The sequence below is a fragment of the Betta splendens genome, chromosome 22 (genome assembly GCF_900634795.4).
Source record: "Betta splendens chromosome 22, fBetSpl5.4, whole genome shotgun sequence".
Classification (NCBI taxonomy): Eukaryota; Metazoa; Chordata; class Actinopteri; order Anabantiformes; family Osphronemidae; genus Betta; species Betta splendens.
The window spans coordinates 5,949,185-5,966,502 of record NC_040900.2 but is presented as its reverse complement, the minus strand read 5'-3'; the positions used below and the strand labels follow the sequence as shown (position 1 = coordinate 5,966,502).

General features: G+C 43.2%; 2 protein-coding genes across 5 annotated transcripts; one reads left to right on the top strand and one right to left on the bottom strand.

Annotated features, from left to right (window-relative positions):
• Positions 1-995: 995 nt before the first annotated feature.
• LOC114848324 (protein yippee-like 5) lies at positions 996-3,748 on the top strand. Its single transcript, XM_029138739.3, has 3 exons — positions 996-1,166; positions 1,656-1,827; positions 1,927-3,748. The coding sequence occupies exons 2-3, from the start codon at positions 1,687-1,689 to the stop codon at positions 2,149-2,151; spliced, it is 366 nt and encodes a 121-aa protein (XP_028994572.1). The 5' UTR covers positions 996-1,166; positions 1,656-1,686; the 3' UTR covers positions 2,152-3,748.
• lclat1 (lysocardiolipin acyltransferase 1) lies at positions 2,773-13,355 on the bottom strand. 4 transcript variants are annotated; one of them, XR_003784418.3, is made up of 8 exons: positions 13,003-13,353; positions 10,022-10,189; positions 9,659-9,857; positions 9,327-9,473; positions 8,362-8,478; positions 6,836-7,610; positions 4,871-4,921; positions 3,787-3,913 (listed from the first exon to the last, which is right to left on the bottom strand). XR_003784418.3 is itself a non-coding variant. In XM_029138738.3 (7 exons), the coding sequence occupies exons 2-7, from the start codon at positions 10,187-10,189 to the stop codon at positions 3,642-3,644; spliced, it is 1,107 nt and encodes a 368-aa protein (XP_028994571.1). In that variant the 5' UTR covers positions 13,003-13,355; the 3' UTR covers positions 2,773-3,641. The 4 variants fall into 4 exon arrangements, 3 of the variants coding, with proteins under 3 accessions (XP_028994571.1, XP_028994570.1, XP_040925106.1); XM_029138738.3 differs by lacking the exon at positions 4,871-4,921 and having other exon boundaries at positions 2,773-3,913; positions 7,407-7,610; positions 13,003-13,355; XM_029138737.3 differs by lacking the exons at positions 3,787-3,913; positions 4,871-4,921 and having other exon boundaries at positions 5,445-7,610.
• Between the last annotated feature and the right edge of the window lie 3,963 nt (positions 13,356-17,318).

Genomic DNA, 17,318 nt, shown 5'->3' with positions numbered 1-17,318 from the left:
ATCTCTAATCTAGATAAAAGTCACCCAAATTACCATTCACACATCCTCCTCTCCTATCGGGGTTTGCTTGTGTGTGATCGTCAGTTTATGCCGTAAAGCTAAAGGATATTCCCATATCTTATAATAAACCACACTAACACGGGCAATTGAGTAATTATGTTAATTATGTTGTTTTATTGTTGTCACAATGACGCATGCAGAAATTCTGACCTCATTTATTTACATCTTTTAAAAGAGTTTTTGACCACAGTGTCTCTTTATCTCTCTATATATTATAATATTTCCTAACAAATAAGTTTTTTTCATTTCAAGAATGGGAATTTGAGAAAACTGATTCAGAACGTGCTATGATGTAAAGACAATAGGCATCGTCAGTATACTGTAACATTTATTTTAATAAAATCGTCGCACTCTTGAAACGATTACTCAAACAGCTCATCACATGCAATGACAAATGTGATCTCCTGTGTTTATTGTTATATAAGTATAACAACTAGCAATTTAGTCAAACTGAATGAGGTCCGTTTTTAGAGATGCCTTGAGATATGGTTAGATCACTAAATACTTTATGAGTTTGTCCTTACAGTGGCTTTACAGATAACCTGAACCTTGGAATCAACAGTGTTAAACAACAGGCTATGTTACTGTGTGGATTTATTGGATTTATTTTCTGTACTCTTCATTGTATTAGATTTAAATTTATAATTGAAAATAAACCTTGGCCAACCATACCCTTCAGAAATGTCTCTACTTGTTCATTACCTGCTGACGCCTGAGCCCAACTGGACCTCAGAAATAAGATTTTTATAAGAAGAAAACTCTGGATTTTGCCTCTAATATAGAAACATCATAAAGTAATTATTTAATCAGTCTTTCTGATCCTAAAACTCTTTTTCAGTCACATATATAAACACAATAGAGACTGTGTCTCCATTCTGGCTCCTGCGGAGCGTTTGCGCCTCTCTGCTGCCCCCTGGTGGCGCGCGTGCGCCGCCGTGACCGGATGTTGATACTAGCTCGGAGGAGACGGGAACAGCTGAAAAAGAACAACAAAGCCACGACGACGGCGACGCAAACAACAGCCGTTCCCCCGAAAGACGCTCGGAACATCGGTGACATCGCTGCTGGGGGGATCCACCCGCTGCCAGTAAAACGCATTCGAGAAGGTAGGACGCCGTCACTTGAAGCCAAGCAGGAAATCCCGGTGTTGTTGTTGTTCTCCGTCTCCTAGCTTATCTCGGCTAACGTAGCGTCGGTGCTAGCTGGGTTTAACCCGACACCATCCTGACCAAATGCCCGCAAACCACAGTGAACGGCAGCCAGCGCGTGAGCAGTTAGTCAAAAGTTGCTACCACGTGAAGATTTATTACTTTGGTTCATCGTCCCAATAGTTTAATATGTTCAGCACCGTTTCAAGCTCAGCGGCCATGTCCAGTCAACATGAGTCACGACGAAGCAGCCAGGAACAGAACGAGCGCAGTGACATTAAACCACGCTGACAACGACCTACATGCAACTGTCTTGAAAACTTGTCAAAAAATATACTTGTATATTATCATGCGGATTTGTAATGTTTTTTCACCTGATGAAGTTGTGTTTTTGATTCATTTCAACAAGAAGTACTTCGCTTCCTTTTATTCTCTCTCACATTTTAGCCTTAGTTCTGTTTCTCCTCGACACAAGACGATGGGACGCATCTTCCTGGACCACATCGGTGGAACGCGCCTCTTCTCCTGTGCCAACTGCGACACCATCCTGACCAACAGGTCTGAGCTCATCTCCACCCGCTTCACGGGAGCCACTGGCCGAGCGTTCCTCTTCAACAAGGTACAGAAGGGAAACGGATGAGATGGTGTAAACTGGAGTTAACCCGCTAAATCACCCCCTGGTGAAGTAACTGTGCGCCTGCTCGTCCAACCCCCACAGGTGGTGAACCTGCAGTACAGCGAGGTGCAGGACAGGGTGATGCTCACCGGCCGGCACATGGTGAGGGACGTCAGCTGCAAGAACTGCAACAGCAAGCTGGGCTGGATCTACGAGTTCGCCACCGAGGACAGCCAGCGGTACAAGGAGGGACGGGTCATCCTGGAGAGGGCGCTGGTTAGGGAGAGCGAGGGCTTCGAGGAGCACGTCCCCTCTGACAACTCATGAGCACGCAGTGATGGAATCACGCGTATGTGAAGACTCGGGCCCGTGTTCCTTCGCTCTCCTTTACCCTTTGACCTCTGCTGCACATTTCCACCTGCAGATCTAATGGTCAGTGACGGTGTGGCTTCACCTCGCGTACCCGCCCTGTTCTTGGCCTACGACTCTAGCCCTCATTTGATTAGAATATTGGTTTGCTGGATCTAATCTTGCTGAAGCAATACCTGCTGATTTATGTATCACAGCCCCCAACAAACACAGAAAACAGCCGGGGACACAGATAGGGAGATGTAACTTCACTACAAGTGTTCTTGCACGATTCCGTATCACCATCAGTGCACAAGGCATGCGCCACACTCATGTTGTCATGTTGTGATTACACTTGCACGATAATAGAAATGCTCAGTCACACCTTTTTTTTAGCTGGGTAATCAGCAAAAAGGAGCTTATTCATCATCAAGCATGGGCAAACCACCTGACCCCACTAATCTGCCTCTGAGAACAGCCTGTTGGATGGCTCAGTGGAGGTGTCAGTCTCCGTATTTCCTTTGTGTGGCCCGTGTTTCTGTGTTGTGAATGTTATCTCGGCGTATGTGTCACTGGTGAATGAATGCAATTAAGACCATAACAGTGGTTGTCTTTAATTAGTTGTAAAGAACTGTGCTGGTGCTTAGGTTGTCATCCAAATGAAAGCATGACGACTGCACAGACTGATGTCACATTTAGGTGTTTATTCGTGTGTTTGGTGGTAATAACCATATCATTTCAATCTATTTGCATTTAATTTGATTGAGGTGATGGTTTTCTCTAATTTGTATACAAAGTGTCCCATTGAAGGTCATAATGTAGAATGAACACTTAGACAATCACACAGATTTATTCACCTCTACCATTCAGCATCCAGTACCATAAGATTCTGTGCCTGTGTGACGGGGCTACGTCACTCTGGTGACTTATCAGGAGAACGTTCCCTCCAGCCAAAGAGGAGGAATGTGTGTCAGCTGTGACGGAGCTGCTCTCTGCCTGCTGGTTGTTATGAGGAGCTAGGTCATATAAGCATTTGAAATTAGCTGGGAGACACGGCCTCAGAACTCCATAAGGACTCGGCAAATACTATTTGGAAACAACAGCAAACCCAAAATGTGGTTCAAACAGTTGAGTATAGTAGTTTTTCGAGGCAGCTTCAAAGTTTAGCCTTTGTCTTTAGCTTTTCCATTGGATGTATTTTATACCAACAATGTTCTGTGAGGATTGTAAAATCTCAAATTCTTTGAAAAAAAGCTGCTTCTACAATTTGCAGGGTGTTCAATTATTTTCTGTTGTGGCTTCGCGTCCTGCACCGTGGCCCTGGTGAAACGTGCCAATTCAGAGTGTGAATGTGCAGAAAACAATTTTCAAAATATTTTATTGTTACATTTTTGAATTTTATCGATCGATAGGCAAATAGAATTTCCCTGCTTTACTTTTCATGACCATTCTTCTATCCTCTGATATATTTATCTTGTGTACTTTCTTGACTGGAGGCTCTGTACATGGTGTTTACTTGCTACGGCAGGCTTTTTTTCCTGATGTGATTTCAAAATAAAGATGCTGGGTTCAGTTATTTTGTCTTTAGTGGTCGTGTGCCTGTGGCCCAGTAGAGGGCAGTGAAACACCGCATCAGCACAGCTCATTCCTCCTGGTGGGATGACGCGGAGCCTCTCGCCTGCCTCTGACGTCCGTCCGCCCGCGTGGTGTGGTCTGTCACACATGTCATGGATGTTGCTCCCTGGAACGGACAACATGGACACATTCCAATGAGTAATATACAGATAAATAAAGGCTGGATGAATTATTGAGGAGCATGACAGAGACCGCCCATCTAATCTACCAGGCCTGATTTAATCCTCGCGGTGAATCATGCACGCTGAGGAGCTTGGACTGCACTGGCTTTATAAATAGGCAGTGACGATTCTGTCCTAATCCACCCACTAATATTGCGGTGCTGCTGTAGAGTTATTTATAGCGCCGATCCTGTTGAACGCCGTCTCTGTCGGTGCGTATGTGAGGCTCTGTGTCACAGCGGTGGAAGCAGCGCCGGCTCTGCATCTCTGCAGTCACTCGTGGAGGCGCCCTTCACGGAGCCTGCGGTCCTAAACTTAGCTCACACGTTTGTACATTACAACAACCTGGTGTCTTTTTGAATCCGTAACACTGATGTGACGTGTCTGTTTCTGGGTGATGTGTAGCTTTAGTGGTCACACCACCAACCAAACCCTGGACTTGTCCAAAGGTACAAGAAGGCTCCATCTCCAGGGGATTCACGGCCCTGTTTTATAATTCATTGCCATATTTGCCCGTGTGTAAACTCAGCACTGTCTCCTGCCTTTATTTAAGCAGCCATCTGGCCAGATAAGGCTGATTACGCTGCCTCCGTCTTGATCCTGTTAGCGTGTTTGCAGTTGGATGGATACAGTTCAAATGTAGATGTGACAAAGTAAGTTAGTTTTCAAACACATCCACAATAAATTTGGGAAGGATAGTGAAATTCCCTTAAGATCAGAACCTCAAGTTTCTAAATAATATTGCAACTTTTCTATTACTTCAAATTGACCTAATAATAAAAAGGCACTGAGGAAGTGATGCTTTCATGAAGATTCTTATATTTAGAGGCAGAGGGCACCATGCAACCTTAATTGGCCCACGATTCATCGCCCCCAGACTGCTATTTTAGGTTTATCCTCACCTTTTGTCTAGTCTTAATTTCACAGGACGTCAGCATCACACCCCCTCTATCCTGTCAGGAGAGCAGAGACATTGAATATCGAAATGAACTTCTCCACCTTCAGCAATCTCTCTTTTTCTCAAACAGACACACACGCACGCACACAAAAGAGTGACATCACTCTGGCAGCAGGAGAAAATAGCATGGTTTCCATTGACATCACTCTACATCCTGTTGCTAGGAGACAAGAGAGTCAACATTAGTTACTATGGTGACTGCACTTCACCTTCAAAGCTCCTGACCTTTTTGGCTGTATCTGGCAGATTTAAATGGGTGTGTGTGTGTGTGTGCAAAACAGCCGAGGTAAAGTGTGGCCCTGTGTTGTGTAACACGAGCATTTAGGGCCCCGTTGACTCATTCGCTGCAGCGTGGCGATAGTCACAGTGCAATCACGATTAAATTGATGTCCTGCTGCAACTGAACTATCAGTGTAAGAATGTGTTGCTCTGCTTGAGGAACTTGAAGAATACACTATGATAATGTGACATTAGCATTCAACATTTCAAAAATATATGAAACCACTAGAAACAGGAGATCATATACTCTATTTATTTCTTCCTTTAAAAGCCAGACGTTCGTCAGCTGTGTTTACCTGAGGACAGAGACTTTATAGGTCCAGCATCAGCAAGTGATTGTGAAACAAGCAACACAAAACAGCACAAGAGTAATATTGTACAATATTGTACATACAGCTGGTTCGGGAGTTTGAGATGTGATGACGAAATGGATACAGTACCATGTTTGGTAAACTACAACACATTGATGATACAACTGACAGCAGAGTGACTGGAAAAAGCTCATTTGCACTTTAAATACAGGAGCAAGACATTCATATAACAAGACCCAATAATGTTTGATTGTATGGCTGATCTTTCCTACTGTAGGGGGGAAGTGGTTCACACACCTTCCATGTGGAAATGCTTCCAGGTTACCACGATGATGTAAAATGGCCTTGAGCTCAATGGGAGGAGAGTCCTTAGTTGAATGTTCGGTTGAAATGATTCTTCAATCTTCAATTTCTGTCCATTTTTGGCACAATTACAGAAGCTTGTTCAGCTGTCATTTGCTAATTGAGTTGAGCAGGGGCATCAATGCTAGTCCTCTAGAGAGGGACACATGCAGAGGTGGGCATTACAGGGCTTTTTTGGATTAGGTTGAGTTCAGGGCCAGTTTTCCACTCCAAGTCTGGTCCTCTGTGCCACCCTGCACACCGAGGGGTAATGTTGTCCCAACAGGACATTCTTCCACCCACATCCTGTCTCTACAAGGCATCCCTTCATTCCCAGAAAGGGAACAAAGCCCGTCTGCTTCTACAATTATCCAGACACAAGGTGGGCCAAATCTTTGATCTTGATGAGTTGGTAAATGTAAGTGTTGCCTTGTAGTAGCTACTACGTTGTCAGCATTGAGTTAAGTGTCCTCTTGCTGACAGACAGATCACATTCTGTTTGGTTTTTGCCTCTTTTATGCTACTTAACAAACAAGCAGAATATAATAATGTATGATACAATACAGTAATACACATCAAATTATCTTGAAGGATAACTGGAAAATGTCAATTCCTCCTTTTGTATAAATGGGGATCTATGCCCCAGAAATAGTAAACAATGGCGCACCTGTATATTAATTGAGTTTTCCTGACAGGAGGCTTTTACTGCAAGCTGAATCACTGGACTCGTCCCGCTAGTGTAATCCCACTGCAGTGCTGACTTTGATATTGAATCATGTCATCACAGGCGCATGTGGTCTGTACTATGGCTGTGCTCCATAACCTATGACATAGATAAAAGAACCAAAACAGCACAACACATTTTCTAACAGCACTGTTCAAAGAAATGTCCTCACTGAGGTTCTGAACAAACAACATAAAACGAATAAAACTAAGAAATGATCATATGAGAGACAGATGGGCAAGAGAGACGTCACCTGTGATGAATTCCTTAGACCCAACACAAATGTATGTAGCATTCATATTTTGTTCTTCAGCAGAAGATTAAATCCTCTCCACGGAAACAACACAACTGTCAGGAGGCGCTTATAACTCCCTCTCTAAGGCATTGAACATTGGGTCCCTCAAAGGGATCCACTAGCACTCTGGACAGAACAGGTCAATAGTCTCTGTTGTCCCTGTTAAACAAAGATTGAGCCACCATCATCCAGTAAGCCTTGTACCCTCACTTCATCTTTCCATCCACCACCTTAGTCTTCTCCCTCACATTAGTAGTCGTGGACGTCCAGTATCGATGGCAGGCCAGCTCCAGCAGCTCCAGGCCTCCGACTAGCTTCTGCTGCGCCACGTACACGCCAACCGTGACCAGGAAGTAAAGCCTGAAGGGCGCCCACAGCCACAGGCCTGTGAAGCACAGAGCGATGAAGCTGCTCCAGTACAGCAGTGAGGCGACCTTAATCAGAGTCACTCGCAGCTCCGACTTGCAAGGTGGCACACGCGCAACACCCTCCCTGTCAAAGGCCCGGGGCTGGCTTGAGTAGAACTCACGGAGACGGGCCTCCTTCTCGGCCCAGCGCTCCCGACACCAAGCCTCGAGGTCGGAGGAAGAGGAGGGAAGCGACGCCACTGGGTAGCGGCGGACATGGAAGTGGATCTCACGGGGGAAAAGCCCAAGGATGAGGTGTCGTTCTGTCTGAGGGATGTTTTTGGGGTAAGCCACCGTAATGTCGTGGACGGCATCCAGGTTGTCTCCTGCAAAAAGGGACAATGACAACGAGCTGAGTTACACTGTACCATAACCACCAAACTGCAATGCCTTTACAAAACACAGTTAGAGCTGAATAAAATCACAGGTACAGCTCTTGTGTGTGTGCAAATAGCTCTGAGACAGGTACAGTGGATCTGAAATAGCATGTGCAGCATGTCAGTCAACGGCGGCGAGAGAGACAGAGCAAAATTAGCTTAGTCTGATGACATCATACTGATTCACAACACCTGCCTGCTGAGTCGGTGCCAGGCTCAGCATCCAGGGCAAATGGGGGATGAGACAACAGAGCCAGAGGTGGTATTTTAGAAGGCTGGAGGACAGCCAGAATTAGCTCATGGGGAACATAAGACTCTCCAGGGTGCAGTAATAGGTAGCGGCACAATGAAGCATTGTATGTTTCATGATCCCCTCTTCAAAAACCAGTGTCAGTGGAAACACCATGGTCATGATACTAGCTTGTCATTATATTATGCTAAGATACACTTACGAGCCACTTTATAAGGTGCTCCTGTGAAACCTTTGTAATCCAATACAGCAGGTCTGCCACAGTTTTGACCAGAAGGTTATCATTTTAAATTTATTAATGAAAATATCAGAAAGGTGATAATTATACTATACATTAATGTTTAAAACAACAGAACTATAATTATAAACATAATGTCCTGGCCACTCTAAAGGAGGAGAGAGCAGATGATGCTTTATTGTAGAATATAAATGTTCTCAGCTACAACATACCTTTTCGTAGTTTCTCCACAATAAATGTAAATCCGGTGGTTCGAGGATGAAGTACATACTCAAATTTCGGCAAGCTATTCTCAGCAGCAAATGCATCACTCTTTGATCTTGTGTTTTCTGCAAAACAGACAGGCAATAATAAACCACTGGCTCCCACAAAAGTCACATGACAACATAGTTAACTGTATATGTAAACAACCAATAACATTACTATTATAGCTTGCAACAACATAAATGTAAGATCTTTCAAATAATTGTATGATTTATATCTAGAGAAAAAGAAAACATCACAACCTATGACCGCATTTGTGAAATGTACTGAGCAGTGAGCAACACTTAGTTGTAAAAACATTAGTAAAATCCAGATTGGAACATAAACACAGGCAGAATGACTGTTTGACCAAACATTTCTCTGGAACTCGTTTCACAAGCATGTAAACGAAATCATGACTCATTAATCGTATTATGTAACATGTGACTTCTTTGGATGGACTCGCGGTACAAAAGAGGTAAGGGCAGACCTCTGAGGATCAGACCTCCACTCTCCCACGGGTGCCTGTCAATCTCGGAACGTAAAACAATATTTAAAGCCCTATAGCTTGCGGCCAATTATGATGTAACACTGGACCCCTGATGACATCATGCTAAGTAAAGCCAGGTTAAGCTCGCTCTAGTAAAGCTACCTGGGACTTTGATTGGCTTAAATGTAATCTGAAAGGGCTTTAAATACAGGTGTCACTGTTATTTGGATTGAAAGATCAGAGCGCTGTAGCAGAAATGACTGTGTATCATGTCCATAGTTTAAGCTATGCCTTATCACTTTGACATTGTGTTTGCATAACAGTGTCAGTGCAAAGACATAAGACAAGTCTACTGTAGGTGCTGTGCTCTGGATGGTGGGTGGGTAACTATCTTGGCCATTGGCTGCACATATAGATGAGGGGATGGACTTTGCTACGTCTCACCAGTGAGGTCTGTGCCCTCGGGGAACAGTAGCAGCTGCAGGGGCTCTCTGATATCACAGAAGTAGTCCAGCATGTTCTCCAAATGCTTCTTGTCTGTATCCCAGCGTCGCTGAATGAAAACGAAGCAAGCCACCTGCATTGCCCAACCTGAAAGGCACGTACCAAGATATTTTAATAGGAATAAGTTTCTTGTGCTCACTGCTATTTGCATTTACACAACCTGTTGTTAGGAGAGGTGTGATCATTTTGAAGAAACGACAGGTAGAGGTGTGCTGATTTGTGTGTGCGCAACTAGGCATTCAGGAAAGGCACAACACCCACTGTATACCCACCAAAGCCAGGTACAGCCTTGAGTGCAGCCTTCAGGCAGATCTTCTCTAGGCGGAGGTAGCTGTATCTAAGCAGGCAACACCAAAGAAACATCCAGTCCAGACGGGTGCGGTGGTTCATGACGATCACGCTGCGCTCCCCCGGAATGAAGCCATCGCCTGTTATTACAACCTTCACCCCAAATACCAGCTCTAGCAAGGACTATAGAGGGAGGGGTGACACAACAGGAGGGAAAAAGAAAATAGGAGTAAGGGTGAGACAGGGAAAGTGGAAAAGGGCATGATCAGGGTTGGAAAAGAAAAATAGTTCAAGTTTATAAAAGAAACAGAGGAAGGACTGGGAGGAGGAAATTGGTGTGTACACACCACTGGTAGAGTGAGCCAGGTAGCGACAATACGATCAGTGATGTACCGGTACCAAGCAGGAGACAGCAGCATGAGGGGTAGAAACGGACCCAGCATGAAGACGCTTCCAAAGAAGCTGCCCAGAAACAGGGTCACCACAAAGTACAGGCCATACACTGACACTGCCATCTGTGGAGAGATACACAATATTACCCACAATGTTCAAATGCAAACAACTATCTTCAAATCAGTCAGGCAAAAAAAAAAGGATTTAAAGGAAGCATGACATTTGATTTGAATCTCCGCTATGGAAAGGTTCTACAACCCTGTGACACAAAACATCATTGACACTCATCAGTAACAAAGTCTGCTGTTCTCTTGTTCTTCTGACGTATTTTCAGTGGAAAACTCAGGGCAGACAGTCTTGGCGTGTAATGTAAATAGGGGAACCTTTCTGACTGTGGATAACACGTTGTGGGTGCATGGTCAACTAATCAAGCGAGTCGATTTCTTAGAAATTATTGGCTGTATTCGGTGGCACCACAATTTCTTATATCCAAAGAAGATCTAAATTAATAATACTAATAATAATATATAAATGGCTACATCACCTACAAGGGCAGTTTGGTACTTTTGCTTACGAATTAGGAATTTTCAGAACAGTGCCTGCAACATAGCACCTAGAGGTCACTGGATCCCTGAGGGAAGGGAAGTGAGCCTGTAATCCTTCCGAAACCCAAAACCAAGGAACAAGACCTTCAATTATCAATGGCATTTCTAATACATTTAAAAAAGGCTCGTCTCAGTTTGCTGACATAATATTTTGTCATTTCAATTACATTAACTACTTTAGCAAAAAACTTATGGGATAAGTCCATCTACACAACAGATGTTTTCGCTTACTACATTTTACTTGATGCCGTTCTTGACCGACTGTTTCCAAGTGCGGAAAATAACATGTATGGCTAAATATTAACTTTAACATCTCAATCCAGCCTCAAATTAAAGAAAATCTGTTTTAATTGTGAGAAACAACCTGGAAAAAAAGTTCATTAAACATAAAATCAACACTAGAACAGGTTAATTCATAGCAGGTCTCCTGAGATGAAGGTTGTGTATGTAGTGACTCTTGATTTAATTACACCTTTGCCCTGTTGAAATAATGAATCTGAGCTAATGCTGTTCTCACCAACCAGTGTGTTTTCCTCTCTTATATGAACTGTGGTTTGCACATTTTGCACATTGCATTACCTCAATTACTGTTATGATTGCACAAGCCTTCATTTAGACTTATAGACTTGCTGACCCCAACACTCCCATCATCCTGCTTGGTTGACACCCTCTGCCGCAACATGACGCAGCAAGTCTCACGGCAGCAGCCAAAGTCACTGAAGGTGCATTTGAAAATGCTAGTGTGTTTGTGTGTGTGACAATACTGGCAACAAGAGTTTAATGGTTCGTTGTTTTAACAAATGGAAAATGTGAGGCATATGAAAGGTGAGGAGGCAGGCTTGCTCAGCACAACTGACACTGACCAAATTACACCCTCTGTGCACACACACAAACAAAAAACACACCCTTGGGTGGCAAGTGGAACATTTAGATGAGCTTATTCAAATGGAGCAGAAACACAGGACACACCCGGAGTCACGCGAGTGAAAGCAAATCACTTAAAGTGTTAAACACAAATGTCATGTCATGCCATGTTTGACTATTTATATCAAACTTCCACAGGAACATTGTTACTTGCCTGCCCCACAACTAGGACTGTACCTTTTGTGAGCCTGATTTAGTACCATGCATCTGGGCTGGTCGAACATTTATTTAATCACCATAGTAATGACTCTGAAAGCACTTCCCTAAACAAACCATCACACGCGATGCACAGCATACTCAACATAGCCCAAGTCTGAATTCCCTGGCAATCACACTGCGTTCCTTACTTTAAGCCAAGACCAGACATCCCATCCGAGCAAAGCAGAATGATGAGGTCAAGTATTTCTAGGCTAAACAGAGTGCTCGAGTGGTGAGTATGTTTAAGACACAGTGAGTGAAAGAGAGAGAATGAATAGACAATTACACTGTAGAGAGTACAAGTCTAGTGTCTGGCCTAAAGGACACTAAACCTCCCCCAGAGGAGAACAGCTCTCCATCGTCTTATCCAACAACTATCATTTTAATTCATTATTTAAATGTCTTGACGTGGAGGATACATATGAAATTAATTTCTGGCCCATTTATGCTTGAATAATCTTTACAGTGGGTGCCAATGACCCGATAATGGAGTAACAGAAGTCAATCCAGTCAGCTACAGTGGAAAATCTGGATGGCAAGACAATCTTGCTGACATCATAGGCTGCTTCCTGGGCTTTTATAATCGCCCATATATTCCAATTCAACAACTCCCAAGATTTCGTGTGATTAAAACAACCCGCAACCCGTGACACAGTCACTAAAACAAGCAACGTCTCTTGATGCAATCTATTAAAAACCGTGAAGTCGCAGATAAACCATTATCGTACCATCAGTTTCCATAATCACAGGGTGGAGCAAAGAAAAAGGACTTTACTTAGAGACACGTTGAGTGGTACCTTCAACCCCAGTGGTTCCACCAACAGGCCCTGAGTCTGTCTGTGGTCAATAATTTCACTTTTCTACAGGACCTTACAGATCAACACTGGTGAGATGGGGTTGAGTCACATGCGACGCTAAAGCGCAATGACAGCTCCATTTAGCAAAGCATCATGTCATCTTTTTAGTGACGAGCAGCTTTTGATCAAAGTAGAAAAGCGTTAATACGTATCGTGCAACCTTCCTGTGCCGATGGACCACTTTAAAGACGACGTGAACGCTAATACTTGGCTAACTTCGCACTTAGCGAGCTGCCGTTAGCTAGTTACGTAAACAGATGTTTATGTCGTGCTAGTTGTTATCTTCTTCGCGAGGCTAACGCACAAACTATCGCCACATTTACTCTCTCGTTTGTTCTAAAACATACGCACCTTCCTTTCGTCTTCGAACTGAAGTCTAGTTGAGATGAGCCGGTTACGTTAACGTTAGCTCCGACGCGTCCAAACACTTGGTTGCGGCATAGCAACGTAGCAAGAGGGCTAGCTAGCGGCTAGCTAGCATGAGCTTATTACTATGGCTTATGAACAACTGTGTTACCGAGTGGCGACGTCTGTTGGAACAGTTATGAAGTCTTATTAAGGAGCATTCATCCAGGGAAACGGGGTAACGCCGCGTTCTATGCTCGTCTTTACATACTTTTCTATGACTGCAGCACAATGTAGCCGCCTTATGGCTCTGCTAAACACGACCTCTCAACTTGTCACCTCTAACCCTGTCGTTGTACCTAGACGTCGACAGGGGGCGCTGTTCGCCCAAGACGTTCTTACGGAGCAACTGACTGAGTAACGAACATATATGAGTCGCAATATAATATTATTTTCACTTCTTTATTAATATCTAAGCAGCAATGTCCTTCAGTGCATTCGCCCTCTTGTGTCAAATCGTAGGCATTAAAATACATTTATAACCAGGTAACGTTTAAAACCTCATTATCTCTGTTAAATAATAAATTGCCATCTTTTTAATCTTTAAACATGAACAGAATAATAAAAGTTAACAGTTATAATAATTTGATGGTAAGTGACGTGTCCTGCTTTAATTTTTTTAATGTTCCTCCTTTGGAGCCCACTGTTCATACTATCAGCAGCCATTCACATGGAGCTTGCCATTGATGAGTTCCCCCAACACGGCCTTTTAAAGTAAATCCAAGCATGAGTGTTTTGTTTCTTTTACCAACTGTTATGAGCTGATCTACTGTTAAGTATTACCTCAGCATTCAGTGATGTGAGTGTACACGCTGGTCAGTGTGTCTGGGCTTATGGGAGCATGCAACATGCACGCTCATACGTGCTTGTGTGTATGTGCTGCGTGAGGTAGAGGAGGACTGACAGACAGGGTAAAAAAGAGAGCGTGCACTTAGTCAAACTCAGGACTTTTCCATGACCTGCTCCCCATGGCATGCGCTGTATCTGAGAGACCGAGTGAACTGTATAGCTTTATCAGTATAAACTTCTCAAGGGTCAACACATCACTTCGCAGAGGAACGGAAAATCTTTGCTTCGAAACGAGCTCTCATTTTTTCCAGTTTGGTGCTAACTCACCTTCAGAGGAGAAGCACATCCATACGGCATGATTAATGAAGCGTGTCCACAATAATTTAGCAGAAGCAACAGGATCAGGTTCTCCTCATCATAGTTTTTCATGCGAATTCTAAGAATTACGTGAACACACATTACACTTTATGTTAGCTGGACACAAGGACGCGGGAGGTGGGCCAAGTTAAATGTAACTTAATTTACAGTGAGGGCTGAGATCAAATTTACAGATAAAACAATGTTGCTTGGTATTGGACATGGCGCTCTTATGTAATACCGTGTGGGAGAGCAGACTGACTTTTTCGGGCATCGTACAGCGAGTTTTGGTTTATTTTAATAGAGTCTATTCATAGCACTTTAACAAGGCTTTATTGAAGAAGAAAACCCGTCGAGTTTATTTTTTCAAACATTCTTGCCTCCAATGGCCACTTGGGCTTTTTTGGTAGTTAAAATAGAGGATGTAGATGATTTGGCTTGAGTCTTCTTCCCTTTCACTTGACTTCCTCTTCACATTAAGACGTACACGTCAGCTTGTTTATCTCAGCCTGGAATGACAGTACAGGTAGACAGTTGGTAGACTGTCTACCAGTCCACCAGTTGGTAGACTGTCTACCAGTCTACCAACTGTCTGTGCGCTCATAAATGCTAGATTTGTATGGGCCATAAAAGCAAAGGATGGAACACAGACTGAATCCCACCACGTGCAGACTTGTGGTCAGACTGGCCTCCTCTCATGCTGATACAGAAAAGCTATGTGATTGGTTGTGCCGGCCTCTAATTGGGTGCGTTACTTTCTTTTAAAATGTCAAACGTATGCAATGACTGACACAGAAAACATGTCTGGGTCTTATGGATTTTTTTTTCCACCCATCTTGTTTTTACTGTCATTTGGAAAGTTGATTTTATGAAGGCACATCACCACTCAGCAAGTTCAAGTGTCATTGCCATGCACTTGCATTTTATCTTATCTCAACCTTTAGTCTTATCTAATCCAAGGCAGACAAGCAGTAAACCTGTGATTTTACTGTGACTCCTTCACCTTTTAAATCCCCCTGCTTGTTGTACGCCTCTCAGTGCGTCTTATTCTAGCTCTTCCCTTGTTGACAGATCCACATATAAGTCTATGCTCGGTGGGCCGTCTCCAGACAGGTTATAAATAACTAGCAGATTTTTTGCTTCATGTTCTGAGAGCTCTACTTTCTTCTCACACTTGAAGAACCATGGGAAAAGAATCTTTCCCTTACGCACATGGCACTCATAATAACAGTTATACATAAAACCTCCTGAGCGCATGTGTCTGTTAGTAAGTGCTGCACATGCAGGCACACACAGATTAAGCCTTAGTGGTTTATACAACAAGGTTACACTATGAAAACAGCGAGATTATTAAAAACAAGGCTGTTTGTTTATGACGAAATGTTAAACCCAGCATTACATAACCTGTACTGTGGGAATGCAGTGTACATTTTGTTTGTCATGCAAGTATGGGAAACGTGCTGAAACAACAGAAAAGGACAAAAGTAAGGGAGAGTGGAAAATAGAAAGGGCAAGAAAACAATTAGATTGGAGAAAAAAGCTAAGTGAAGGGTAGGAGTGGAAAAGGAGTTCAAACAAGGCTGGAAGCGGAGGGTTACTGTATGTTATGGGTGCATGAGGGGGTTGGTGTGAATCTAAGTGTGGAGGAGACACAGTAAAACAGCGTTAATGTGGACCACTGTCGGGAGTCAGGGAGAATTAAGGGGTTGGCAGGTCAAACTCTGCTGACACGTTGGGATCAATGATGGGATTGTTTCCATTGGAAAGAATTCCAAGAATGAACTAGAAGAGCTATCAGTGACTTCACTCAGTGGTCTCTGACAACAGGTTTAATACACACGCACGCACACATGCACGCAAGCACGCACACACACACACACACACGCACACACACACACACACACACACACACACACACACACACACACACACACACACACACACACACACACACACACACACACATTTGAAGATACCGTGTAATATTCATGCCAGCAATGGTGTGTGAGACACACTCCGTTCCCCCGTGTCACTCAGCTGACTCTCCAAGTACTCATCTCACCACCACTCCGACCACCGACAGACTCGTTTCTGAATTGATGTACCTGTATAATGTCAGTAATCACTTTCTAAGAGGAGATAAGAAGATGAAAACATTTATCAAAGACTACTCAAACACAAGGGAAGAAATCTCCTGTAATAGAAATCCTCTGTGAGGCTTCACATTGTTTCTATAAACAGCAAAACGATGTAGGAATAAAATGAGAAGATTGAATCATTTTACAACACAATATTATGACTATGGTTTAACACAGTGTCAGTAATTGTGATTTTGAGCCAACTGTTCCTTCTTCATGATTGCTGGAAGTGACATCACATTTTTCTAAACCTACCTAAAAAAAACTGTTGAAACTGAAATACAGAAACAATGAACTTCTCTTGTCAGAAAGCTTAATGGTTGCGCAGGCCCGGACCATTTGTTGTGAAGAGGTTTTCAGGTTTAAAGTGAGCTCTTCCTGTCTCTTGAAACTGAAAATTCCTGCAGATAAACATTAAACTGCACAGAGGATGGAAAAAGTCTAATCTTTATTGTTTTATGGTTCTTGTAAAAACCAGTCTCACCATTTGTGTAACATTCGTGATTAAAGTAGCAAACCAGATTGTCCTTAACTGCAAAGGAGAGGTCAGACGGGTTAAATGAAAAAGAAAGCAAAGATAAATAAATAAAAACATGCTTCAGGGCTCTTTTGTTACTCAAAATGCAACACTGTCCTTTAATAAAACTCAAGTATATTGCTTTCTCAAGCAATATATGAAAGACGATGCAGAGTTCAGAGGTTCCCGGCTGACGTTACTTGATTGCGTGGCTGGATGCGAGTCCAGTCCATCTCTCTAAGGACTCTGCGAATCCTTTCCTGACTTATAATTTCTTCTTTCCGTGATGTCATGACATTTTCCACTGAGATCAAGGAGCAGAGTCCATTCATTTTCTAACCTATTCAGAACAGCCACGGGCTCCCTGGGCCAAACACACACGCTGCTGTTGACCACCATTATCAGCTGGAGGGTATTAATAACTCTTTATGCTCCATTTTTTTTCCAGGAAGCATGACAGA

What these genes read in the sequence shown, in the direction of transcription:
- LOC114848324 (XM_029138739.3), top strand. Translation starts at nt 1,687, where the DNA reads ATGGGACGCATCTTCCTGGACCACATCGGTGGAACGCGCCTCTTCTCC. An exon ending in GAGCGTTCCTCTTCAACAAG is followed by an intron (nt 1,828 to 1,926) that starts GTACAGAAGGGA and finishes CAACCCCCACAG; the next exon opens with GTGGTGAACCTGCAGTACAG.
- lclat1 (XM_029138737.3), bottom strand. Translation starts at nt 10,189, where the DNA reads ATGGCAGTGTCAGTGTATGGCCTGTACTTTGTGGTGACCCTGTTTCTG. An exon ending in CCTGGCTCACTCTACCAGTG is followed by an intron (nt 9,858 to 10,021) that starts GTGTGTACACAC and finishes CTCCCTCTATAG; the next exon opens with TCCTTGCTAGAGCTGGTATT. An exon ending in CGAGGGCACAGACCTCACTG is followed by an intron (nt 8,479 to 9,326) that starts GTGAGACGTAGC and finishes TCTGTTTTGCAG; the next exon opens with AAAACACAAGATCAAAGAGT.